Source organism: Peromyscus eremicus, chromosome 9, assembly GCF_949786415.1.
Source record: "Peromyscus eremicus chromosome 9, PerEre_H2_v1, whole genome shotgun sequence".
In the NCBI taxonomy this organism is placed as follows: domain Eukaryota; kingdom Metazoa; phylum Chordata; class Mammalia; order Rodentia; family Cricetidae; genus Peromyscus; species Peromyscus eremicus.
The window spans coordinates 80,935,616-80,963,547 of NC_081425.1; the positions used below are offsets into that span (position 1 = coordinate 80,935,616).

Sequence of the window (27,932 nt, forward strand, 5' to 3'; positions counted from 1 at the left end):
AAATGTGAAAAAACTATCTTTTGCTCCTAAGCCATGCAAACAAGGCACTGAGCCATTGTGACCCATGTGCTAGAACCAGCAGATCCTTAGGTAAGTTCAGCTTTGTCACACCTGTGTCGTGGGAGAAAGGTCCCATGGGGAAATAAGAATGGAAGCTTCTGGTGCCAGTGAAATGGTAAAGGTGCTTGCCACCAAGCCTGACAACCTGTGTTCAACCCCAGAGACCCAAATGGTAGAGGGAAGTAGAAAACCAACACTAACAAGTAGTCTTCTGACTTCAGTATATGGCTGTGCTGGCTGGTTTTATGTCAACTTGACACAAGCTAGAGTTATCAGAGAGGAAGGAGCCTCAATTGTGAAAATGCCATAAGATCCAGCTGTAAGGCATTTTCTTAATTAGTGATTGATGGGGGAGGGTCCAGCCCATGATGGGTGGTGCTATCTCTGGGCTGGTGGTTAGATTCTATAAGAAAGCAGGCTGAGCAAGCCATGAGGAGCAAGACAGTAAGCAGTACTCCTCCTTGGCCTCTGCACCAGCTCCTGCCTCCAGGTTCCTGCCCTGCTTGAGCTCCTGTCCTGACATCCTTTGGTGTTGAATAGCAGTATGAAAGCATATGCTGAATAAACCCTATCCTCCCCAATTTGCTTTTTGGTCATGGTGTTTCACTGCAGCAATAGAAACCCTGATTAAGACAGTGTGCCATGGCATGTGCTGTCCCCGTGATACAAGAACTGAATAGAACTTTTCAAATAAATTAAAAAAAAAAAGACTGGAAGTTTGTGTTAAAACAGAATCTTTTTTACTTTCCTGTTCCAGATGCTTCTCTGAGCATCTATATGCTGGCAAGCATAGGAATCTCCAAGATCAGATAAGAAATGGAGTCTGTTCAAGTTCCCAGAGAACCATTTTTATCCTGAAGCATCTCTTGGATTCAATGCCACTTAATTAAAGCAAGGAGGATTAAGTTTGACCAATTGTCGGTAGTTATGTGACAAAATCCAAATGCGAACAACTCTAGCAGCTCACTCCCTGCAGCGGGAGCCTGCTTGGTGCAACCTCTCTGACATACATCTCCCAGTTGAATAAACGGTGCTAGGTCACAAATAACAAGTGTCATAACTCCAGTGCCTCTTCCATCAAAGTCAGAAACAGTTATTTAATCATATAAAAATGTAATACATCATCTTTGGCTTTTTGACTAACACCAAAGTACAAACACAGGATTAAATAAAGAGGCACAATGTAACTCCTAGTGGGGAATTACTGTGTGAGTCGTTTGAGCCAAAGCCTCTTTCAGGAGTGGTGATGCCAATCAAATCTGTTGACTTCCAATCGGAGAGCTCACTACCAAGAACGCAACCGCACAAGATTTCTACTCTTTCTGCTCCACAGAGTAATTGCAGGTGATGGGGCAATTTTATGTAGCTTTGCCAAAAATACAAAAGGATGAAGCCTAGATGCAAGGAGGAGAGAAGAAGATGGACATGTGTGCCATGTGCAAATTTGCCACCAAGCTCCACTGAGAAAAAAAAAGGAGCGGATACGTATGAGAAACATGGCTAACAGCAGGAGTCCCCAAACAGTAAGAAAGGACAGCAATGTATGTCACGTGGCAGATTCATTATGCACATGTGCACCCCCTCTTTTTCACTGACCTGGTGCCATGTTCAAACAGTTCAACAGCGACTGCACAGCTACTTCACCCCATTAACCCAATGGGCTTACTTCTGTTCGAAAGGCATGCTAAATATCTATTTTCTCTTGAGCCCTTGGAGATAAGAATAAAATGGCCCAGGCTGGGTACATAATGTGTCAAATGCCACCCATGTGACCTATTTAGAAAGATAAAGGGTGAGACTGGCATTTTGTTTCTCCATACATTGATAAAGCATCCCCTAGACATTGCAGCAAATAGCAAATGTTTTCAGTTGGTGGAATTAGATTTGCATGTTTCCTGGAGCAATATTCAAGTGCAGTAACATAAGCAAATGGGGAAAGTAACTAAAATGAATGATGCTAAGGGCTTTCCCTTTGCCCAAGGAGGTGGGGGTAGGGTGTTGAGAAAACCAGTCTTTTAAGAGAGTCACAAAACACTGCATCTGTCATAGGGCTGACAGGAAGTCCAGGCAATGCAGACATGGCTCAGACCCTGAGGGGAAGCTATCTTTAGCTACAAGACAGACTTCCTAGAGAGACAGTCCCTCTGAGATCAACATAGATGTGAACATGACCATGGAGATGACGGTAATGACAATGCTGCTGCTGTGGTGTGTGTGTGTGTGTGTGTGTGTGTGTGTGTGTGTACCTGTGCCTACATCTTTCTTCCTTATAAATGGGTTCTCTGGTACCTCCACTCTTGTTCTACAAGACTCTCATCCTCTGATTTCTTTATATAAAGTAAGGGGATGAACTGCAGCTTGTGAAAGAAATCCGGCTCACCACCTGCCTTTGTCAATAAAGTTTTATTGAAATATAGTTGCTCTGTGAATGTGTGTGGCTGCTTTCAAACCAAAATGGCATTATGAAGTAGTTATGATGGAGTCTGCACAGTCCACAAAGCCTAACCTGTTCACAACGTGAACATTTACCAACCTTGAACTAAAAAACTATATTGACTTCAGGTTTATGAGTCTACAAAGTACAAACAAACAAACAAAAGCTGGCCTAAGTGTTTCTTGCCCTATCCCTGTTTTAAGATACCACTTTAGCCTTATAAGGGTTTATTTTGGCTCACAAAAATGCATGGAACACCTAACAGCGTGTGTGTGTGTGTGTGTGTGTGTGTGTGTGTGTGTGTGTGTGTGTATACATATATATATACATATATATACATATATACATGTATGTATATATATATATATATATATATATATATATATATATATATATAATGTCAAATAGGAAAGTAAACCATTTGAAATGGAGAGGGAAAGAGAATAGAAACAGGAAAATGGGGTAGATGATCTCACAAAGAATTCAAACCTGGGATTCTCTATGTTAACATGGGCCAGTCAATCTTGGCTCACAGTAGCCACCAGAAAAAGACATAACCCCTTTCCCAATTTAGAATAATCATGCTGTTAACTGACAGAAGTGTGACCCCTGGTGAAAGCAGCTAATTTAATTTCTTCATGAGTGTGTGCCTGAAGTAAATAAGGTGAAATGTAAGCAACACAGTCCTCAGCAATGCCCAAACACTTGGGAAGAATCCTGAAGACATCTTCCTCTATATTGAAGTATCACTGAGCGTGGGCCAACTCCATATCCCAAAATGGAAATTGTCAGTGATTCTTCCAACATGTTCCAGAATTCTAAAATAAGCATGTACTGTTCTACGATTGTCCGTCAGCATCTGTGGGAGATTGCTTCCAAGACTCCCTGTGGGCACCAAATCTGAAGATGCATAAGTCCCTTATATAAATGGTGTAGTACTTGTAGAGAGCCTACGCATGCCCTCCCATAGGTTTGAAACCATCCCTCGATTACTTGTAATACTTAACACAATGTAAATGTAATGGAAATAACTGCTCCACTACGTTTATTGGGGAAGACAAAAAAAAAAAAAAAAAGAGGCCACACATGTTCAGTGAGTTGCAATTGTGCCCCAATATTTTTGATAGGTGACTGAATGAATCCATGGATGATGAACCTGTAGAGATTTTACTTTTATAGTCTTTAATTTGGAGACTGGGAGATGGCTCAGTGGTTAAGAGCATGTATGCCATAGGCACAAGGACCCAAGTTCTAATCCCTAGCATCCAGGCAGAAAGCCAGGTATGGCTACATATTTCTGTAACCCCAGCAGAGACAGGTATATGGTAAGAGCTCGCTGATCAGCCAGCCTAGCCAAAATAATGAGTGCCCAGTTCAGAGAGAGTCCCTGTCTCAAGGCAATAGAGGGAGAGCTATGGAGGAAGTCGCTGGGTGTCTTGGTATTGCCTCTATCTCCATAGGTACGCAAGCCCAATATTCACAAACTTCTCTCTCTCTGTGTCTCTCTGTCTCTGTCTCTGTCTCTCTCTCTCTCTGTGTCTCTCTGTCTCTCTCTGTCTCTGTCTCTGTCTCTGTCTCTGTCTCTCTCTCTCTCTCTCTCTCTCTCTCTCTCTCACACACACACACACACACACACAATAGTGTTTTTAAACTAAAAACTTTTAAGAAAATATTCTTTAATTTAAAAAAATGAAACAAAGGCAGTAATAACTCTCGTCTGCCTGGCATCACTCTAGTATAGTATGGCTCAGGCCTATGTTTCAGAAGGGGGCTCTGTCCATTCAGTCTTGCTGATTTGGGGCCAGCACGCCCGGTCCTAAGGAGAGTGACTGGGAAAAGGCCATTCTGAGACCTGGAACCTTAGGGTCGAAGAACTGATCACTTTGGTGTTGAGGCCCCAGGTGAATGGTGCCGACCACCTGTCACTTCTGAAATGAAACTGTATAATTACCTATCCAATCCAACAGTCTGAGTAATTCACACTTGTGTTTTTCTTGCTTGTTGTTTTATGCCTGTTTTATGTAGCACACAGGCAGAGCTGGTAAGAAATTACCATTTATCAGACGAACGTGGTGCTTTGCCAGTGAGGTCAGATGTTACAGATAATCTGGGTTACTTAGCCAATCCTTCGCCTGCTGAACCTCACCCATCATATTCCAGTCTTAAGAGCCTCACCTGTAACAACCAGCCAGGTGAAAGGGGGGGGGGGGGACTCAGATGTGGAGGCCAAGCTCCTAAGCATCCATCAAGGAAAACAGATTAAAAATTGAAAAAAGTAACTGAACAGCTGGTGTCTAGTATTGGTTTGGTCCCACTGTCACAGGGATAAACATCTGGAGAGCTCAAGACAAACACAGCTTTGGGCTCAGAACAGGCATGGCAGCTTTGTCCTGCGTGCGGCTACTTCAGTGTAAAACCTGTGTTTTGTGCAGAGCCAGGCTCTGCCTTCTCCTCAAAGAGCTCTGAGACACTGCTCTGTGCTACAGGGATCCCTCCCTCCATGGGCATCCAGTACCCCGGCAGGACTTTCTCCAAGGAGACCAAAGAGCAGTTGTGACACCTTGGGCAGCCCTAGGCAAAAAGGCTGGACATGGACCTGCTTCTACCTGTGAGGATTAAGGGAGTCAGGACTGGGGCCCTCAGACCTTGTTTGCTGGAAAACAGTAATGTTAATTGTCACAGCCAGAGTAACATCTGGCAGTGACTTAGAAAAGGCATTGTCCTTATCTGGGCAGTCATAATCCAGAAGGAACACTACGCAGAGTGTCTCAAGTCCATGTAGCTTCCCAGCTGGCTTTTCCACTAACAGCTGCTTTATTTTCTGTATTCCAAGCAAAATCCCTCCTTGGGGCTTGATTTTTCTCAATGGTGAAGGAGAGATTGATTCTTTGGTAAGAAAAGCCTACTTCCTTGTGATGAGCCCCTGTGTGATGGCTAGCTCTAACTGTCAACTTGACACAACACTGAATCACCTGGGAAGAGTCTCATTGAGGGACTGTCTACCCTAGGTTGGCTTGTGGACATGTCTATGGGGGATCGTCTTCATTGAATTAAATGATATGGGAAGACCTGCCCACTGTGGGCAGCACCGTTCCCTAGACAGGGGTTCCTAAAATGTCTAAAAGGAGAAACTAGGCTGACTACAAAGAAGCAAACAAGTGGGCATGATACGTTCATTGCCTTTCTGGTCTTGCCTGTGAATGTGACTAGTTTCCTCAAGTTCCTGTCACCTTGACTCTCCCACATGGTGGACTGTGGGGAAAAAATTATGAGCTAAAATAAACCCTTTCCCTCCTGAGTTGCTTTTTGTCAGGATGTTTTATCATAGCAACAGGAATGAAAGTAGAACACAGCAACCCAAGAGCTATGTAGCCTATGTGAGCAAACACAGTAGCCGGGTCCAGGCCTTTCCAAACGATGGCAAGGAACCGGGATGACATGGTACCCGTAGGGCTCACAAGATACTCCCCATAATATTAGTGATGGTACATGAGGGGTATTGAAGTGGTCTGGGGGAGTACTTGGCCCTATGTACCCCAATTGTATAATACCACTCATATCCACTCCCTGACCTTTTGACCTGTTTACATTTCAGGCCTTTCCCTCTTGTGCTATCACGGGGGTAGCAGCTCACTAAGTTGGCTCAGGATCTCCCAGCTCCGGTTTCCCCTTCTGAGCAGCCACCCCCTCCCAGGTGGCTATCTGACGGCCAACCTAAGCACCCCATTCTCAAAATATCCTTGTCCTACCAACTTTGCCCACATTCATTACCTTGGTATTTTCAGGCCAGACAAGCTGTCTCCAGCCAACCTTCCAGGCCTTCTTTGAGCCCAATGCCTTGGTGTTCTTGGCCTTCGGCCTTATTGGATAGCCCTCTGGAGTCCCATAATGCACTGGGTTCTGCTCCCACAGCTTGCTTTCCTTGATGACATTATTTCCTCCCTTTGGCTTTTAAGATGCTAATCCACTTTTGAAAAGGGAAACTGAACAGTGGGTGTCTAGTTAGAAATCCAACGCTTTCCATCCCAGCCACTCTTTCTAGCCCACCCACTAAGGAGTCCCTTCCTCCCTCTGGTCAGATTGTGTTTGTTTCTAAACCAGCATATTGCTATGTAACACAGGCTTTCCTTGAACTCATGATCCTCCTGCCTCAGCCTTCCAAGGCCTGGAAGGCACCACCACATTTAGCCTTTTTCTGTTTGGGGGTACTTGTCATTGAAGCCAGGGTCTGATGCACGCTAAGTAAGAACTCTACCACTGATCAGTGTTCATGGTTATTTCCCGCCTTATCAGAGAAAAACTTTGGCCCAGAGCTGGTGCTTGGGAACCCTCAGCTGGTTCTGACGAAGCACATTGGTGCTGTAATGGCCTCAGACAGGAGCAACTATAACATTCATTCCAAACCCCACCCCTCTGTGTCTGCTGTGGCCACGGAATGTACAGTCTACCGGTAAATTACCAGGTGCTGTATGAGCTCCCTGAGAAGCAGTCTCTGGAATGAGGCTGTCCCTATCCCATTTCAGACCCAAGCATGTATGTCTCAAAGTGTCCTCCAAGGCCCCTCTTCTGTAATGGGCTGCCCCCCCACCAAACTCTGTGACAGGGAAGGTAAAATAGGCCAAGCGTAAAAGCATTGTATTCTTGAGAACAGCTAGAAGGTAAGCGACTTCCAATAGATGTGACTGCCACTTGCTCCATGATATTAAAGTGCCTGTCATGGGAAAGAGAAACTGGACGTTCAGCCATGGAGAAAAAACCCATTCGGGAATTCCAACTGGCAATTTCTGCTGGGTGCTTTGTATACCAGTCTGATGGCATTTGGATATCTATCCACTGTATGCTGTTTTCCCCTTTACTATAGCCTGCTGTATACTTAAACTCACTCATTAAAAGTTGAAAGCATGGCTATCGTAGATCATTCTCATGACCACGCAGAACCACCAACATATGTGTGGAAGGCATGGCTTCACTCGTGACACACAAGCATATCCAGACCCAGAACCCAACCTCACTTGTCTCCAGGGTAACATCTATTCACATCCCTGTGTGAAAGAGCAACAGAAGGCTTACTTAGAGAATGAGAAGAGGAAATAGATGACAGTGGTCCCCACATCCAGCAGCAAGCCACCTGCAAGTCCTCATCAGACCCTTTCCTGGTTCACAAAGGACCCAACAGTCCCCTTGTCTTCCCCCTTGTAGCAACTGGCCTTGCTAGTTCTCTGTCCTCCAAAGGGCCACCTCCATGCCTCTCTTTTGAAGTTAGTCTTCAGCTGTCACCAGCATGACTTTACGGCCTGAGCTCACAGAAGGTCCCTTAGATCCCAGGGTCCTGTTCTCCTATCAGGCTATTTGGCTGGTCCCTTGAGTTCCTCAGGCAGGGCATGCAGTGTCTTTCCCACTCCCTCCAGCAATGTGGGAGGCATCTCTCCCCAACACTACCCAGTAGGGATTTGTATAAGGGAGACTCAACACCTTCTTCACTGGCATTCACTTCCTCACCAAAGAAGCAGTTTCTGGGGAAAAGCCCCAGCTTGATCTTTGATCCAATAGCTGATGAGGTCCCTGCTTATTCTACCTACCAGCCAAATAACTCTTGACTGAACCCCGATTTCAAGTCCCAAAGGGTGACCTGCACAAAACCTATGCCGGAGTCACAGGGAGAAGTCACCTGAACACATCATCAGGCAACTCCTGACCCAGAACGGACCCAAGAAAGTCACCAGCCATGGCTGCAATAGTAAAGGAGACACTGGGGGGGGGGGTCACAGGCCTGTCAGGAGTCGGCAATGGTCCCCATCTGCCCCGTTCTTCACTATTCTTTGCACTGAAACACCAATAACTCCGACAGCCTTCTGGCCCCAGAAAAGTGGTGTAGCCATTACAATCCTGCCACTCACAATTCTTACCCTAAACCAGGGGCTCATGAGGCCAACTGGTGAAGCCTAGCTCTGTTAGCAGATGAGAGAGGCAGGGTGAGTCTGGGAAAGGATCAGCATGAGCAAGCCCTGACTGTGGAAGGCCTTGGTGACAGGCCCAGAAACAGGGCACCCAAGAATGCAAGAGTACAGCATGCATACACACACAGACACACACCACATACACACTCTCCCAAACACACACATGCCCCACACATATACAATATACCACACATACAACAAACACACACACTAAACATATACATTGTAACATATACACACTATAACACACAGACACACAATTCACACATACACTATAACATATACACACCACATATACACACTAAAACACACATATATACACTATAACACACACATACTATAACACACATACTACACATACAAACTATACTACACATACATACTATAACATACACACACTGTAACACACAGACTACACATACACACTATAACACACACACTTACACATACACTGTAACACACAGACTACACATACACAGTACAACACATGCATACATAACACACACACTATAATATACTCACCACATATACACTATAGCGCACACACACATACATGCATACACATGCGTGCACACATACAGGAGCTGCTCATAGTCTCCATATGAGGACTGCAGGAGCTAGTTCACATTGTGCAGGTTAGGACGCTGCACCCAAGCAGGTTCTGCCAGGCCACTAGAGGACAGCAGTAACTTGTTCTCTCTCTCTCTCTCTCTCTCTCTCTCTCTCTCTCTCTCTCTCTCTCTCTCTCTCTTCAGAGGGAGTGGGGGAGAAGATAGAAAGACTCCTAATCCTGCACTAACAAACTCTGGACACATTTCTGGTTTATGCTGCTATGCCCCATCCTTTATTCTGAGATAATACAGGTATAGTGTGCTTGTTTTCATCCACGCACGCGTGCATCTGTTTTACTGACAGAGGCAGTTCAGCGCACCCCCCAAGCAGGTTGTGAATGCATGATGATGGCTCACTCTCTGTAGACAGTGCCAAACTATAGACTTGGGTCTGTGTAGAGTGCCATGCTGATCCATGAGCTCAGGGGAGCACTGGCCACTCATCCTACTTGGCCTCGAGAAAATTCAGAGCATCATCATCTCCCCCAAGCAAACCCCCTTCCCAGATGCAAGACCACCTCACATGGGAGGGGCCGGGGACTCACCAGGACTCTGCCAGTCAGTGTCTGGGCGGATATCATCACCCCTGCCCAGTCCTTCACGGACGTCATCCAGCCGACCTCGGCTGCCACCACCTCCTCTTTTTCGTCCACTGGCTTGAGAGTACCATCTGCCTGGCTGGAGCCATTATTTATCTTCTGGGCCTCCTGGCAACAGAGAGAATCAGAGTTGAGACATTGGAGAGAACTGAATTTAAATTAGATGCCCACCCGTAAAGAATCAGAACCCAAAGGGGTTCCTGATGAGGGAATGTGACTTAAAAATAGGGGTGGGGGAGGAGAGATGGTTATGGATTATATTTTTTTTAATTTAGTTTTGTTTTTTAAAAAACAAATCAAGTTGTAGAGGTTGCTTAGTGGATAAAGCACTTTCCATGCAGTGAGGGGACCTGAGCTTAAACCCCTCAAATCTATGTTAAAGGGGGGCACAGTAGAGTACATCTGTAACTTCAACACCCTTACAGAGAGATGGAAGGCGGAGACAGGAGGACCTCCACAAACTCACGGGTCAACTAGTGTGGCAACATACACAATAGAGACAAGCAAAAGGGGCATCTTGTCTCAAACAAGGTGGATAGATAGGACCCAAGGTGGTCCTCTGACCTCCACAGGCATGCTATGGCACACAAAGAATCCTTTTTTAAATTTCCTTTTAGAATGCTCTGAATAGAAAGAATGTTTGCATTATTCTCTGACCACTTTAGAGGTAAAGGCACAAACGTGTTTCTGGCCACACAGTAGTTAAGAGGGGACGCAGTCAGCACAGAGTTGTCTAGGCCCAAGGCATTATGCCTTCATAGTCCAAGCCCCACTTCCCTTTACTAATTTTCCACCTTTTTTTCTCTGCCTATGCCATTCAAAAGGGACTCATGAAGAACCCACAATCGTTCTAGCAATACAGACTGATGGATCAGGCATTCTATCCCCTGGCAAAACCCATTTGGGCCAGGGACAATCAGATGACTCTGCCAAGCCAATAAGGCTCAAGTGTGGTAGGTACATCTGCTGAAGCAGCTAGGGAAAGTGCTCCTTTCCTGAAAAGGAAGACAATATGGAGGAAAGATGTGATGGGCTACTAATGTCATCGTCTGAATGCCTGGATCCAGATGTGCCCAAAGCCCAGATCTTTGAGTTACAAGAGAATAAATTCCCCCTTCAGATTTGAAATATGCTTGAAGAAAGGAAGTTTCAGATATCCAAACCCCACATGAAGCTGTAAATGGTACACCTTTGCACACAATGTGCCCTGATCCTAGGATGCTCCCATCCTTTGCTGCCCAAGGCTTGCTTCTGCCTCTGTCTTCTTAAGTTTTCACCCAGGCGCTCTCAACTTCCCAGTCAAGTCTTTCTCACTACCCTCTGAAAATGCCAACTCTTTTCTTCCACGCCAACTGTTTTGCTTTACTGTTTTCCATAGCACTTAAACCCTCTAATATACTCTATAATTCACTTACTTATTTCATTTCCCAACCCAATCCAACACTGCTGTCAGTCCTGACAACTAACACAGTCTGAAGCACAAAGCTAGTACAACAACATGGTGGCACACACCTATAATCTCAGGAGGCAGAGGCGAGAGGGTCGCCCACAAGTTTAAAGCCAGCCTGGACCACAGAGTCCTAACAGACAGCAACAACAACAAAAGCCATCAAAATTTTGAATGAATGATTACAAAGAATTCTGAGTATCTGTTCATTGTCACCTCCAGAGCCTGGGTTTGGGATACCAGATAAAATACAGAATGCTCAGCCAAATTTGAATTTTAGGTAAACAAATATCTTTATAAATATATCCAAAAATTCATGGCTTATACATATACTAAAGACTCATCATTCATCTAAATCAAATTTAACTAGACCCATACTCAAACACCCACTGAGATCATTAGTGCAGATGGAAATGGAAAAAGACATCAGTAAATTATACTCATCACTTATAATCTTGGTATTAATTTCCAAAGAGGAAAAACACTAGGATCATTGTGCTTTGGTCCAAAGTGGGACTGTGGAGGGGGAACCAAATCAGAGGTGGAAACCTCATGCAAGGAGCAGGGTGGGCCCAGTGAGACCAGGGAAGCAGGGATACTGGGAGAGTAGGTTTGGAAAGGTGTCTGATGTCTGCTCTTCTCCTGCTGGCTGACTCTGGCTCAGGTAGAGTATGATTGAGAAGCTGGGCTGTAGGACTGGATGCCTATGGTATTTAACTCCCCAGCATTTTAAGCTCCAGGAGCTAGAACAACTCCAGTGGGAGCCTGGCAGGGGGAAGCCTTGGGCCACCTGCTGATTTGTGTGACATCTGCCTCTCAAACATACTAGGTTAGTCTCATTGGCCAGCTAGAAACTCAAAGGATGCTGAAACTCAAAGGATGGGTCTCCAGGAGGATAGGGAGAATGTCATCCTTGGCAGCCATGGTAACCAAGGTGCATATTCAAAACAGAAATCTAGCCCTCCCACCACTTCAGGGACTGCCCTGTGAGATGGGGGTAATATTGCCTGCTCCTCAGAACTAGAGACAGTGTCCAATGGCACGTAACACAGACTCAGTTACTGAGTCCCAAAATGCCTACCCCTACCTTACATCTGACATTGACTCTGAATGCAGTGGTTCTCAGCCTTGAGCTAGTACCGAAATCAAAAAGCCCAAGGTACATTCAGCTAACTCAGGGTGCCAGATCCACTCCAGAAGCTGTAGATTTTATCTAATGATCATACGTGATGTCAACTTAGGCACAGGCCTTGCCCATCCAAAATAGATCACAGACCTTACCTCCAGCACTTTGCTGGAACCTTCAGCCAAACTCACCTGCCACTTTCAGAACTGGCCAAGGAATGGTGAGGGCTGAGGGAAACACGCTTTCAGACCAACGTTCTTGTGTTTGTTTCTGTTTCATTTTGAGACAGGGTCTCCAGCAGCTTCAAGTGCCTCAAACTAGGTACGTAGACAAGGATGACCTTGAACTTCTGAGCACTCCAGCCTCTGCCTCTGGAGTGCTGATATTATAAGCATACAACTACCCCTTCCAGTTTACGCCCTACTAGAAGTCAAACCCAGGACTTGGGGCTTGCTAGGCAAGCATGGAGGGCCAAGTTCCTGCTGTTCCAGCCTGCTGTCTCAAAGGACAGACATTTTTCAGCATGGAAAAGGCCCAGAGGCAGGAGTTCCCTGCAGCCACCGTGGTTTTAATGCATCTATAATTCACAGCATAAGAGGTATACGGCGCATAGCATGCTATTTCTCCAACCCTCTTACCTATTGTTTTTCAAGGCATTCATTATTTTAATTGCTTTATGATAGGCACAGAAAAACACAAACTAACAGGAGATAATGCCCTTGTTATTATTTGCTTATACTCGATGTTGTGAGCTTAATTACCACGTGTGGGAGGCAGGACTGGGGGAGGAGCCACAGAAGCGGGGAGCTACATCAAGCCCTGTGCCAGCCTGCCAGGTTAGCTGGGGGTTTCTGTGCCTGGGAAGCAAAGCCCTGCACCCCTCCACTAATGCTATAACTCGACATACCAGAGGAAAGGGGGTGGGACTGGGAGGGTTAAGTGGTCCTGCTGGGGACATGCAGGAGGTGAGAGGTGTTGAGTTAGACAGAGCTTCTTATAACAGCAACAGTCCCCATTTATGAAGCCAGAACTGGGTTTAGACAATCAGGAAGTAAAAGTCTTCGTGTATCCATCTTTCTTATGCTCCATAAGAAATCCTGCAGATAAGTGGAATTTCACAGGCCAATTTATAGATCCACTGAGAGCAGGTATCACCCGAGACAGCAGAGAGCCCACCAGGACTTGGGTGCACTCTACTCCCTTGGGTCGTGTTGACTCAAAGCATCTGCCTTCTCTGTGCAGAGTAGAGAGAGGCGCCCATCTCCGGGAAGCTATGAGGCAAGATGGTTCATGTGGTGCTCGGTTAAAACCACGATGGTCACAGCTGCTTCCAGTGTAGTTCCTGCCTCCGGGCCCTGGGAAGGCCACCAGTCCAAAGTGAGTCTCCATAAAGTGACAACAGAACAGATAACACAGGTGACTTCTGCATGGTATTACCCTCTGGCTAGGCAGGTGGCTCTCGGGACCAGGTGCCTCTACTTATGCCTAGGTCCAGCAAGACTGTCGGACCCCATCCAGGACAGCTAGAGGGGAATTACCATACTAGTTAGGTCAAACCAAGTGTTCTCTTCAATGCACCCTGACCTGAGGCTCCATTGGACCAACTGCTCCCTTCCAAGTAAGACAGACAGGGTCAGAGCAAGGCAGTTTCCAGGTCCTGGGACTACATCCTTCCTCTTATACTCCATGACACTGCCTCAGGGGGAAGATACACTTCCTGAATAGCAAAACATCTGTCCAGTTAACCCAGACTTCCCATTTCCCTCAGAGGACTCTACCACTGCCCAAAGAGGGTGACGTTGGTGTTGGCCAGGGAATTACTGTATGACCCTCTCCTTGACCCCCAAGGGAGGTACTCACTGCAGACTTCAGACTACACTGCCCCAACCTCAGAAGGACTGAACCAAACACATAAAAACAGAGGCAAGATATTTGGGGGAAGAGAGAGGAACACACAGAAGAGGGAGAGAAACAAGTCCCCAGTGTCCACCCTGGGAGGACTCCCGAATAAAGAGGCACTCAGCTTTCTTTTGCAGGCCCCTGAGTCCTGTCTACACCTGGTCCTGCCCACCCTCCTTGGCCAGGCACAGCTGTATGCTGGGCTTACATCTAGCATTGATGCTAGCCTCTGAGACCAGAGAAAGTTTCTGAGCCAGGAGGTACGCATAGGAAGCTGGGGAACACTGGAGAGCAAAATGGCCTTGGTCCCCTCCCACTATGTACCCTACTGGGCAATGGCCTTTCCTACCTTCTTCTTATTCCTTTTAGTGCTGTTCCCACCATGACACCCCACTGTCATGGATGCAGATGGACCCATCTCTTTTAAGTTACCTGTGGCCAATGGCCTGACTGGACCCCAGTCACTGGTGGTCAGCATACAGACCATTGGTTGGGGATTTGAGCATTGCTACCAAACAGCACTATAACTTAAGAAAGTACCTCAGAATGTTAAACAGAATAAGCCAGACTCAGAAAAACAAACACCACATTTTCTGTCATGTATGGAGTCTAGATTTGCATACACACACACACACACACACACACACACACACACACACACACACCCCTTACATATAGGACATGAAAGCAGAGGGGAAGAATGGGACCAGTGAGAAGGGAGAGGGTAATAAGTATATGTACAAAGACATAAATGAAAACATCATGATGGAACCTATTATTTTGTAAAGAAACACTAAAATAAGAAAGGGGTTTGGCACCTTCTTAGGCTCCTGCCCCTCTCCCAGGCTATACAGATGTGGAACAGAGGACGGTGAAGGAGACCACATGGCCCTCACCCAGGCCAGCCCAATAAGGTCCCCAATGCACAGATTCACGACAAGGAGCTTTGAGAAACCAGATGCTGAAGTCCAAGATCAGTGCTTGTGGGTGGCCTTAGGTAAATCATTTCATGTCCCCAGACCCTTGTGTGCTTCTCTGTAAATCCTGACGAGTCCCACCTGTCCCTCCTGCAGAGGCCTCGGTCACACAGAGCAGAGCACTCCCCCAAACACCACGGTTCCATAAGGAGGACAGTGAGGCACCCCTATCCTCCAGTACTGGTGAGAAAAGGGGCTTCTCTCAGGAAGAGCCTCACACCCCAGAGCCGGCAGCCTTGCAGAGCACAGGCTGGACCACTTCCCTCTGCCCTGCTGCAGAATGCACAGTCCTTCCTTTTCTTACCACAGGGATGTTGCAATGACACGTCCAATCAGAAGCCTTGTACAGAAAAGCCTTACAGTAGGGTGTGAGCAGCTGTCACCCCTCTCCTGCCCTTGCCTGGTCAGGCTCCCTCCCTGACCAGGACATGCATGCAGACACATGTTGGCACAGCCAGAGGCCAAGGTCACCTTAGGTGCCACACCTCGGCATGTATGCCGAGGTGGGGAGCCAGCTGGTCCAAGTGACTGAAGAGGACCACCCTGGGAGCTGCAAGCCTGGAATGGGTTTAACGACACCTCAAGCTTTGCTTACTGGTTCCCCATCCCCTGCCTGAAGAGTCATTTAGGGAATGGCCATCTGGAAAAAAGAATACAGTTTTTTTTAAAAAAAACAAACAAACAAACAAACAAACTCTTCTCACTCTATCACTGTGCCCAACACCCTTCTGAAGCTGCCCTTTCCTCTCCGAAGACGTCCAGTTCTCACACCATCCCACCCACTCCTATGTCTCATCAGAGTATCTGAAACCCATTCCTCTCACTGCAGCTGCACTGGATTCCTTGCACTGCCTGGACCTTCCTGGCCTACCCCTATTTAGAGGCTACTGCCATTGGCTGCTCCCTCGGCTCCCCTCCCCCATATCCACACACCGCTCTCCTGGGTGCTGGTTCAGATCCTCATCTGATCCCTGAACCCTTTTCTGATCATGGTACTGGAAACATCCCTGTCTAGGTAGGATTTTCATGGCCACCTGGAAACCTACGGACTTGGATCACTGTAGTGAAGCTCCACAGGGCAGCTCCCCCTCTCCCTGTGCGCCCCCCCCCCCTCCGTCAGTCTGACAACTTAAACACTGCAGACTCCAGTAAGTACAAATCCATTTTCACAGAGTGGGGAAAGAAGAGCTTGGAGAGCTGGGGAGGAGGAGAAAGAGGGGAAGGAGGAGAGAGGGGAGGGGCAGGAAGGAAAGGGAGAGGGAAGAAGGGGGGAGAAGAAAAGGGAAAGAGAACGGGAAGGAGGAGGGTAGCATGGGGAAAGGAAGGAAAGGAAGACCCTAAGAGGAAGAGGTAGGTGAGGGAAGGAGGAGGGGGCAGGGAAGAGAGCAGCAGCAAATGAAAGCCAGTTCTTGGCAGGCACAGGATGGAGATAATATTAGTAAAGAGCACAGTAATGATAATGACACGGGCCGCCATTATGAGCAGGATCACAGCAGTCCTGTGAGGTAGGTGCTAATGTCCTCATTGAACAGCTACAGGTCTAAGCAGCTGGCCCAGAAAGACACTGGCAGAATTTAAACCCCACTGCCTGACAGAAAAAAAAAAAAAAAAAAAGAGGGGGTCGGGGGATGGGACGACACAAATCTGTCCGGCCAGGGGAGCTGGAGAAAGGAATTAATAGGAGGGTAACTCATACCGCTAAGGTCTGTCATTATGAGTGTGTATTGCACCCACTTCTGGTACTGCATGTACTGCAGGGGACCTTCTCAAGGTCCTTATACCTCAGGAGGTTGGTTAACTCAAGGTCAGAGGAATGCCATCCTTTGTCCTCCAAGAACCACTACAAAACCATAAATCCGACTTCAAGGAGTCAGATGTTGAATTGGAAATGACCATGGGCGCTGACAGGCTGGGCAGCCCTCCTGCTGAGAGTCGAGTCTCTCCGTGCAGGAAAGGTCTGACTTTATCCCTTGTCCTTCACATCCACACAGGCTCAGCTGCGTTCTGCCCAGGGCTTCGGTGTGCTAGGCCTTTCTCTGGCTGGGTCCTATATACCCTGAGGTACCTGGGTGAGGTTGTGATCTGAAGGAGAACCAGTTCTCCTTTTCCCTGGAGACCATCCAAGGGGCTAGATGCAGCTCCCATCCCGGGGAACCTTAAGCTGGAGCCCTAGGACCAAGAGACGGAGCAGATGCTCTACTCCAGAGCGCCCTTGTAGAAAGCAGGACCAGGAAACTTCAGTCTCCTGTGCCTCATTTTCAGGCTATGCTCTGAGTTTATTGTCTCATCTGCCTATTGTTCCCAGCCATGCCCCTGCCTTCCTCTGGCCCCCTCCCCATCTGTCAAGTTGAGCCAGGAACCTGCACACAGATGCCCTCAGCTGGACGTACAGCACAAAGACATTCTGTCCTGCCAGAGGAACAGGGACAGTTGGTGGAACTGGACCTGACCTTGGGAGGCCCATGTGGCCGTGTCAGCCTGAGTGGTTTCTCTGAATGGAGTCCTTACCTGGGTAACAAGAAGTAGTAAGTCAAAGCCGTAGTTCTTCCACCTAGGAAGCACAGTCTCTGTGAGGAACCACTGAGGACCATGCAGGGAGGCAGGCCCAGCCCCTGTGACAATCTGATCAGAGTCTTTGAGTGATTCACCCCATCAAGGCTCTGTACCACCTACACCTAAGTGAATACAGTTTCTGGGGGGTGGGGGGGGTGAGTCTGAAATATCCATACACCCATTTCAGCTTTATTTCATGAGAATGGCTGTGGCATTGTGAAATAGGCTGAAAACACTGAAATACCATAACTCAAAATATCCCCCCCCCCAAGGGTGAGCACTTCTGTGCCTCCATGCAAACCATCGTCCTGGTCCTGTTCCCCTAGGGTTCCCCAGGCCTGCAAGTAGAAGAACTGTCTTTCTTCCATGCCCACCCAATGCCAGTAATGGAAGAGGAAGCCCACCACAGCCTCTCACACATCCTGGGCGGTAGGACAGCAGACCGTGGGCATTTCCCCAGGTACCAGTAATCCTGCATATTACGGCATTAGGCAGATTACCGAAAGCAGCTCAAAGCAAGTAAAGCATAATGTGGGCACCGCCAGCTGGGGTGCTCGTGGCCAGAGTTCTATGAATGGACAGCTGAGAGGAGGCGGTCACTGGACACTCCAGGAGAGAACTAGGGCAGAGGAGCCCTCAGGTCCCAGCCAGAGCTGGTGAGGGAGGGCAGCAGAGTTCATTTCTACCCTTGGGAAGTCCAGTTATGCATCCTTTCCCTGGCTACTCAGAATGTCCTGTGTATCTAATGGCTGCACAAAACCCCACCACCATGGATCCCAGAGACCCTGTATGAGGCCATCCTGAATGGCCAGCTGGTATTCTCCCTAACTATTGGGCCACAGCTCCAGGGATGGGGCACCCTGTTCAACGATTTGACCTACAGAGGCTTAAAAACAAGCTCAGATGAAGCCTATTGTTCAGGAGTTAGAAGACTACCAGGCTGTACCAGGGATCCCTGCCATAGCTCTCATGATTCAGGCAAAGTCAGCCATTGCTCTCCAGGTGTACCAGATGCATTCTTTCTCCAAAACACCTGTGTGCTCCGTGTGAACAATTGTACTTCAGGATTCTTTGTGGTGGAAAAAAAGGTGACAGAGAAAGGCCAAGCGACCTTTAACAAAAGCTCACCATCTCTACACCTCACATTCTCGTGTCTCAGAATCAAAGGAGCCGTGTAAATGGGCCCCGAGGGTCTTGTCTGGGTCTGAACCACCTTGACCTTGTAGCTTGGACTATGGATCCCCCAACTGCGTTTGTTCCTGGCTCAGCACTGCCCACTGCCTGACATTTCCCTCACTGGGGGACATGAGGAGGGAGGGCAGCAATTCTTCCAGCTCTTCTCAGAATGCTCTCTAAGCCACTCCTAAGGAGCATGGGGTAGCTGGCCCTCACAAAGTTCTTGGTCACCTCTATCCTCAATAATAGGCCAAGCTCTCTACTTGATTGTTTTGTATCAATGTGCAAGAAGCATATTCTCACGAGTAGCCAAACTGAGCTTTAAATCTGATCTGGTCTAAGTGTAGAGGCCAGGTATTTCTATTTCATGATGCTCAGATAGACACAATGTGCCAAAAAAAATCAGATAGGTGTTCTCTGCAAGAGGCTGTTTGTTAATACTACTGACATGATTGTCATATACTTGGCAGCTTCTAAGAAACAACATTGTATGGACACCTAAATTAGGTTATAGTCAGACATGTAGGAAAAGGGATTTGGAGAAATGTCCTAGGAAAGGGGCTCCAGGCTAACCCATGAAACATTAGACACGTCCTCAAACAGCATCATTTGCTACTTCCAATTAATAGATCATCCCTCAAGCTTTAGTGGCAAATACATGTATCCTTGAGGAATTATGATGACTGGATCCTTTGATTAGTTTAATAATGGGGAGAAAAAGTTAACAGCTTAGAGTCTGCTGTTGGGGCCTTGGAGATTTGGACTAGATTAATGGATATCTTTGACTTCTGGGTAAGGGTATCCTTGGGCAAGTCCAAGACAGCTAGCTGACCTGCAAGGATCCAGACATAGAACTGCCAGTCTGTAAGGCAACCCCATCACCCATCCTCAGCAACACCCAGATAGAGTAGTAGCTCCACACTGGCTAAACGAGAGACCACTGGAGAGCCTCAGTTGGAAGACAAGCTCATGTGGCTAATCACAGCAGGCCGGTCTGAAGCAGAGGTTCAGCTGGATTAGTAATGGAGACAATTGTCTGCGTGCATTGTGCCGTCTCTGTGAATGCTAGTACCAACACTACACATGAGACTCTACTCGTCTATTAAAGACAAGCAGTTGAGGTACCAGGCAGGTCCCCATGCAGCACAGTGGCCTTACAAAGCTGCCAGAAGCTCATTTCCCACAAACCCCCTCTCCTTGTGATTTGTATTTTATGGGCACTTTTCTTGTCTCAAGGATACCATGTAACTCTACAAAAAAAAAAAAAAATGTTTCCTTTCTGAAAAAGATGAAAATGATTCTCAGAGTCACAATGCTGTACAAAGAGAGCTACCTGGGACCTTGGAACATGCATGGCCTTTAGGAATGAGAAGCTGAACATCACAGCAGCTACAGACTTGAAGAGCAAGGCAATCATACGAGACTGCTGTAGAGTCCCCACGAATGAAAAATGGCTGAAAGAGGTGTGAGACAGCCAGGCCATCTTTTTCAGAGTCACAAAAGTCCCGATCCCTGGGTCCACTTTACTGAACTGTGCAACCTTGATGGAGTCATTTCACATAATCCTAGCCTTGGTTCCTTTAGTGGCAAACCGGGCTTACAAATACTTCCTCAGATAGTACCTGTGAGCATCACCATAGCGATGATAACAATAAGATGAGAAGTCTGCAGATAGCAATGAACAGTCTCTCAGTGCCAGACAATGCACTTGGATGATGCCATGCCCTGCCCACCAGGAGCTTAGAATCTCTTAAGTTGCAAGTAGTAAACCTGATCTTTGTGCAACTCACCAAAGCGGAAGCAAGACTTGGTCAAGATGAACAAGAGTATGAACCGGAACCCACAGGAAATCTTGGGAAAGGTATCGGGGACCTTTGTGTCCAAGCCAAATTAATTTTCTTGACTCAAGTAGGGAGAGGAAAGACAAAATGTGGAAACATGGGTGTGGATATGGGTGCAGGCTGGTATTTATCAACTTGACAGGATCTAGAAAGACCTTGGGGACAAAGCCCTAGGCCCACCTTTGAGAAATTATCTGGATTAGGTAATTGATGGGGGAAGACCTACCCTCTATGAAAGCAGCAGCATTCCACAGGCTAGAGTCCCAGCTCTTGTAACAAGAAAGCTAGCTGAGCATTGGAATTCATGTCTCTCTCTGCTTCCTCCCTGCATACATAACATGATGAGCTGTTTCACATATCTGCTGCTGTGACACCCATCTGATGGGTTGTCCCTTGGAACTGTGAGCCAGAACAAGCCTCTCCTTCCTTAAGTTGATTTTGGTGGATATTTTGTCTTGGGAACACGGCGAGTAAAATAATAGAGGGACCAATTGAAAGCCCTGAGGAATGGAGGTCACTTATAAGTATTAAATGGGTCTGTTCAGAAGCTGGAGAGATGGGTCAGTGGTTAAGAGCACTGGCTGTTCTTCCAGAGGACCTGGGTTCAATTTCCAGCACTCAGCAGCTCACAACTGTCTGTAACTCTAGTTACAGGGCAATCTATCACCACACAGGCAAAACAATAATGCCCATAAAATAAATTATTTTTAAAAATGGATCTGTTCAGTGGGTCAGAAAGGCCACAGTCTCCTCATGTCCTACCTTCTCTTAGCTCTAAGAGAGCCACAAGTGGCCACCCAGCCTCCAGAGCGAAGTCACAGAGAGGGACAAAGGGTCAAGGTTGAGAAAAGGAAGAGAGGGAAGTGACCCCAGTGATGGCACTGAGATGAAGATACTCGGGCCTGATGGGACCTCACGCTGCACAGTCGGTCTGGCAGGTTAGCTCATGGGTGCTCTGGCTCCACAGGAGCCACATGGAATGCAGAACCACACTGTCCAGAATGCTATCTGGAATGAAGAGGCCAGCATAACTATGTAGAAAGCTGGAGAAAGACAGCTGATGCTCTCTCCAGGGAAGAGCTGTCCTTTTCCCTGACATTATGCCATCACTTCTTTGTTGGGTATTAACATGCCCTTTGAATGAAATGACAATGATGGTAGAGCTGGCATTTGACAGTTTCTTTGTTAGGCTTCTGCTTGTCAAAATAAGAAGCTGGCAACCTTGTGAAATTGTCTCAGTGTTTTAAAGTTTAATTGACTCTCCCAGCAAAATCTAGGCAGCACTTACATAGTCCACACTCTCATTCTACAGATGGGCAAATGAAGGTACCCAGATGTCACACTCAAGAAGGCCAGGTCTCCTACATAGAGCTCAGGATGTGTTTGTCACCTGTCATGACCAGAAAAGTCAGAATCTAAGAAACAAATTCTTGGGCCTCCGAGTGTGAAATGTCAGTGACCCTTGCCCACAGGGTAGAAGGAAAAGATCACATGGTTTCCAGAGCTTATAGCAGTGGTTCTCAACCTTCCTAATGCTGAGACCCTTTAATACAGTTCCTCACGTTATGGTGACCCCCCAACCATAAAATTATTTTCACTGCTACTTCATAACTATAATTTTGCTACTGTTATGAATCACAATGTAAATATTTGCTATGTAGGACATTCGATATGCTAACCCTTTGAAAAGGCTATTGGCTTAGAGCCACTCCACGGGGCCCTCAGTTTCCATGTGCCCTTGTTATTACCATTACAGAAAATTTACAGAGCAAAGACAACCTCCCTGAAAACACTACAGTTGTCTCTGTGGCCCCAGCTATCATTTGAGAGGTACCAGTGGTAGAGCATTCACCAGCTCACTGTAAGCAGGGTGAATGGCAAGGAGGGACTCCCCTACATATAGGAACACAGAGAAAATGATGAGTAACCCACAAACAATCGAAGCTACTGCCCAGTGTCCAAAGTGACACAGAGCCTTCCACTATAGTGGGTAGCGGTTCCGGCTTTGACCTGGAAGTACCACCCCCACTGAGGCTTCAGTAACTGTCACGCCTGCAAGGCGGAGCCGAGAGAGGACCCCTGAAGACCTGAGATCTGGATGGGCTGGCTCTCTTGGTTCCTGGATCCTGGATGCTGGAGGTAGACCAAGCAGAGTTCTCCAGAGAACACCACTGGACTGCACTTCACCTTTCCCAGACCCTGTTACCTATCCCTTCACTTGTAAGTTACCCCACAAAATAAGCCTCCCCTTTAACTACGTGGAGTTGCCTTAATACTTAAACCAATATTCCACCCCTTTGCTACTTGCTCTGGACCTTGCAGTTAGTTCCTGGAAATACCTTCTTCACACTGTGTTTGCTCCCTGCCAATCACCATGCTACAAAAGCTCCCGTGAGGGTTAGCTGGGGTCCTTGACTAATCTGTGTGAGCTACATCATTAGGCTCCTGAGCCGGGCCCCTGGCACACAGCGGGCTCTTTATGTCGTGCTAAAAGAAGACTGACTATACCCTGCGTTTTGTTCTGTTCTTGTTTTCCCTCTTCGCTCATATTGTTTGGAATCTCAAAACCCTGCCAAGGGTGCCCTGTCCAAAGCTCAGAACTGGAAGTACTCAAGACCCAGTCCTTACAGCCTCCAGTTCCAGCCTGGCCACTGCCCTCCCCATCTCCATGCTGAACTGCTCTGTCTAAGATGACTAGACTGGTCTACATGACTGCCACACTTTAGTGTGGCCATTCCTCTCCTGGGATGCCCTCTCTCCATTCCCCACATCTTCATCCTTCCTGATCAAATCCTGGAGACCCAGGAAAGCCCCCCCCCCACACACACAGATCCATCTCTCTAGAGCTCCCCCTGCCTTCCTCCATTTTTCCTCAAGTGCCCCAATGTTCTCTGGTATCTTAATACTGGACAGGGCTAGATGCTCCTGTTTTCATGCCTACATGTTGTTATGTTCCTGGGAGCTCCTTGAGATAGAGCACATGTACACGCACACTCATGCACACACAGGTGCGCACACACACACACACACACACACACACACACACACACATAGGTATGTTTGTGGCATGTGTACATGGCTATGACGGTTGCCCAACATACAGAGGTCTACAGTGTTTTCCTCTATCACTTTCGGCCATATTCTCTTCAGACAGGGTCTCTTGCTGAAGTGTACATCACCTTTTCCAGCGAGACTGGCTGGCCAAGAAGCTCCCAGGACACACCTGTCTCCACCCACTAGCACCGAGTTTACAGGCACACACAGCCATGCCATGTTTTCACACAGGTGCCAGGGATTCCAACTCAGGCCTCCACGCTTGTACAGCAACCACTCTTCCCCAATAAGCCATCTCCCTAGCTCTTTTTCTTTTTTTATAGACCCAAAGTATCTGGTATGTGGCAAAACAATGGAAAGCCATGCATCGATTAAGTTAGAACCCCCACTCAAAAGACACTGGAAACACATGCATAGTCCCCATCAGTTAACAGCTAGCTAACTCCGGCCAGCCTCCAGGATTCCCAGCACAATCGGAGGCTGTTTGTTGCCTTAACTGTTATTCCTCTGCAACTGTATTGTCAAATGCAAACCCTACTCCAGGCACGATCAGATGACACAGGGCCTCTGAGAGACACATGCTTCACCAGGCACGTCCATCACAACAAGATGAATGTCCTTGTTTACAAAAGGAGTCATCCCATCCCAGAAAAATTTCCACTGTGATTTAGGACCTAGGCAAGAATGAGCATACAGAGCTCACCAACCAAGCCTTTGTCTGTTTTTCCCACTGGCTGAACTCGGATGGGGTCTGGCTGGAGGTCAGAAAGATGCTATAATTTGGCCATTGGTCTGCCTTTCTAGACATGTAACATGACCTCCATTTGGGAAACAAAGCTCTAGCAGGACAGAGGGACCAGATGAAACAGAAAGATGGCCCAGTCAGTGACCAGGCATACAGGTGGCAGTTAGTACCTACTGCCCCAAGCCGTCCAAACTTCAGCCCAGCCACATGCTGGCAGGGGTCATCAGCCGTCCAAGACCATGAGTCCTCACACACTCTAACTGAATCTAGGTTTCCAGCTCAGCAGCCAAACAGGAGATTCTGGTGTTAATATAAAATTTAACAATTACTTAACAGGCAGGGGCGAGGCAACAAGACTTTCACTTATATGGGGTTCAGAGAATGTCTGTTCCTTCTAGAAGACGCGTAATGAGACTAAGAATATCCTACAAAACCTAAGCAGTCTTCCTGTCAGTCCCAGGCCCATCGAGCTCCTCCGTGGAGCCTGGGACCCCTCCAAGTCTGGACACAGAAAGAGGCTAGGCAGCTGTGAGAATGTCCTTTCTCTAGGAAGGCTTTTCCAAAATTATATCAGGTTTCCTTCTAACCCAGCTTGCCTAACATGGTTGAGGAATGTCTTAGAAACTGATGTGATTCAGTCTGGCTTTGGATGAAGTTTTCCACCCAGACAGAACACACTGAGTGTCTGAGAGCATAGGCTTGTAACACTGGGGGCATTCAAATGCTTCCCTTGTCTCCAGACCTTGGTCAGGAAGACATGCTTGCAAGTGGCAGGTCTAGCCCTTGGAAGAAGTCAGGTAGAGAAAATGGGTTAAGAGGAAGCCCAAAGGTCTTACGCCACACACTTGCACACAGGGGCCTCCTCCCACCAGCCTCCCTGCTTCCCTTCAATTTTGAGAATCTGTGGATCTGGCTGCAGTATACTCATTATAAATAGTCAAAGAGCTGCTGCTGGAAGCAGTTTGGTACCCAAGCCCTAAAATGGAGCACATGCACCTCAGAAGATAGTGAAGATCCATCTAGATTTCTGTCCCTGTGGAAGCTGTTTTTCTGATGAGACTCAGTGCCTTCTATAAATACAGGCCCTACCCTTTCACCACTGCTGGAAATGTAGTCTCCACACCATCTGTAACCTGATTGGCTAGTTAATCATGAGTTATCCCTCATCTGTTGTTGGCTCTTCCAGATTCCCACCTGATTACCCACAAGCTCCCTTGATAACAAGAAAAAGCACACAGTTTATTGTAACATGGTAGAGACCGGGAGTGCTGAGAGGCGGGGTCATGGCAGGGGAAGTTCCAAATCTCAGCAATCTCCATAAACATCGGAGAGCAACACAGAAACACTGTGGGCATCACCTGGGCAGGCATCCAGCCAGCCTCATGTTTCTATAGCAACAGTTAGTCCTGCCCCTAAGGCTGATGGATAGGGTGGTGTCTTTTGTGTGAGCATGTCCAGAAGACAGATCACTGCCTTAATCCTAAATCTCAGTTTTCCTCTCCATGAAGCTGGCTTTCTCTGTCTAGGCAGAGATTTTGACAACTAATACTTCTTAGTCTTATGACGTCAGACATGAGGAATCAGTCAAGTGGAAGGGGTATGTGTGGAAGCCACTGAGAATATCATTGGTATAACTCTCCTTTGGTATTGACCTAGGATTGGTTCTTGGTCCCTATACATGCAGGATACCCCAATTCTCAAATGCTCAAGTCCTATTATTGTTTCTCCCCAAAAGGTTCACCTACTGGAAGCTTGGTCCTCAATGTAACAGCATCTACCAGGGGAAGGTGGGGGAAGTTGTTAGGCAATGGGGGTACTGCCCATGGAAGAAATTAATGCTGATCTCAAGGAGTAAAGAAGGCTTATTCTCTCAAGAGTGGCATGCAATAGGAGAGCAAGCCTGGCCCTTGAATCCCTCCAGCTTCCTGTTTCACCATGTAATCTCTGGCTCTTCCGTGAGCTGCCATCATCACACCATCCACCACATTTTGCCACAATCAGGGGGACCTCACCAGAGACAAGAAAATGATCTTGAATCTCTATGAGCCATGTTTGTAAAGCTCCTGGGTCTAGAGCAGGAAATGAATGAGTTCCTACACGGAACGGAATAGTACTTACTAATGTAACCCACATGTATCTTCCTGAACACTTGGACTCTTCTCTCAGCTATTTATGTCTAGTACAGCATGCAGCTGAAATTTTCCTGTGTCCTGCCCAGTCTGCAGCCACTCAGACCCAAGTAGACACACACAGGCTTATGTTAATTAAAAATGCTCCGCCATTAGCTCAGGCCTACCACTGACTAGCTCTTACACTTAAACTCAGCCCATTTCTGTTCATCTATATGTCACCACGTGTTCTGTGGCTTTAGCTATGTGCCATGACATGCTGCTCCCTGGACGGTGGGCAGAAGTCTCCTGACTCAGCCTTCCTCTTCCCAGAATTCTCCTTGTCTGCTTATCCCACCTATACTTCCTGCCTGGCTACTGGCCAATCAGCATTTTATTTATCAACCAATCAGAGCAACACATATTCACAGCGTACAGAACATCCCACAGCAACAACACAAAAGCTATGTCAATGGAACAACTACAAGAAAAAAATCTATAATATACACCCATTTTCTTTCAAATATTTTCAGTCTGTGGTTGGTTGAGCCCACAGATACAAAAGGCCAACTGTACTATATTTTTGACCCAACTGACAAGGATTTAGATTTTTCTCATAATTGTTAACTTTTGTACTTTTAAAATATTTGTTTCTGTAGATCTATTTTATTTCACTATTTTCATAAGGTTTTAATAAATTAATTGGCCAAACTGCTCTTAGGGAACCTATCTCCACTGCCAGCATTTATGAAGTTTCTCCTGGCATAGGATGGAAGGCATGGACTACAAATAGCCCTCTGTCTCAAAGGGCCAGGAATGAGAAAACCTTGGTGAAAGTCATTGGTCCTAGAAAACAGCCAGGGGCCAGGATATCAGCCAGCAGGGGAAACTGAGAAGTCAGGGGTAAAAACAGTCATAGCTGCTAGGACCCCTGCAGACTTGTGGGAGTGATAGTGTGTTTCTGGTTCCTGTTAAGGGCTGTGCCTATAAACAAGTTCATGTAGGAGGATGTGATTCATGGTTTGTACCTGTCTGGGGAAGTTGTGAAATGAAGCAGGCATGACCCTGGCATGATGAGGGACAGGGAGCATGCCAGGAAGTGTGCGCATGCTTTCTGCTGCCTTGGATTAAGGTATCAAGAACATGAAGAGATCAAGTATCTGGGTCACATTTCCAAACCAGGGAGGGAGCCCCAGGACCACTGCTTCAGCCCTGACCAGGCTCATGGCTTCCCTAGTCTGACCCTGCATCCACTGTGCCCTGTCGCTATCTCCATCACTTAACACGTGTTGAATTACTGTCCTCCCCTTGCCAAGTACACATTCTTCAAGGCACAGTTTAAAGG

The 27,932-nt window shown here is 47.1% G+C and overlaps 1 protein-coding gene across 4 annotated transcripts in view; it reads right to left on the reverse strand.

The window, feature by feature from the left end:
- Positions 1 to 27,932, reverse strand: part of Kcnma1 (potassium calcium-activated channel subfamily M alpha 1) — a 715,240-nt gene that overhangs the window by 499,666 nt on the left and 187,642 nt on the right. For all 4 annotated transcript variants that reach the window (XM_059273863.1, XM_059273862.1, XM_059273861.1 and 1 more), the window contains exon 2: positions 9,608 to 9,769. In XM_059273863.1, coding sequence (XP_059129846.1) covers positions 9,608 to 9,769 — 162 coding nt within the window. The remainder of the gene's footprint in view (positions 1 to 9,607; positions 9,770 to 27,932) is intronic.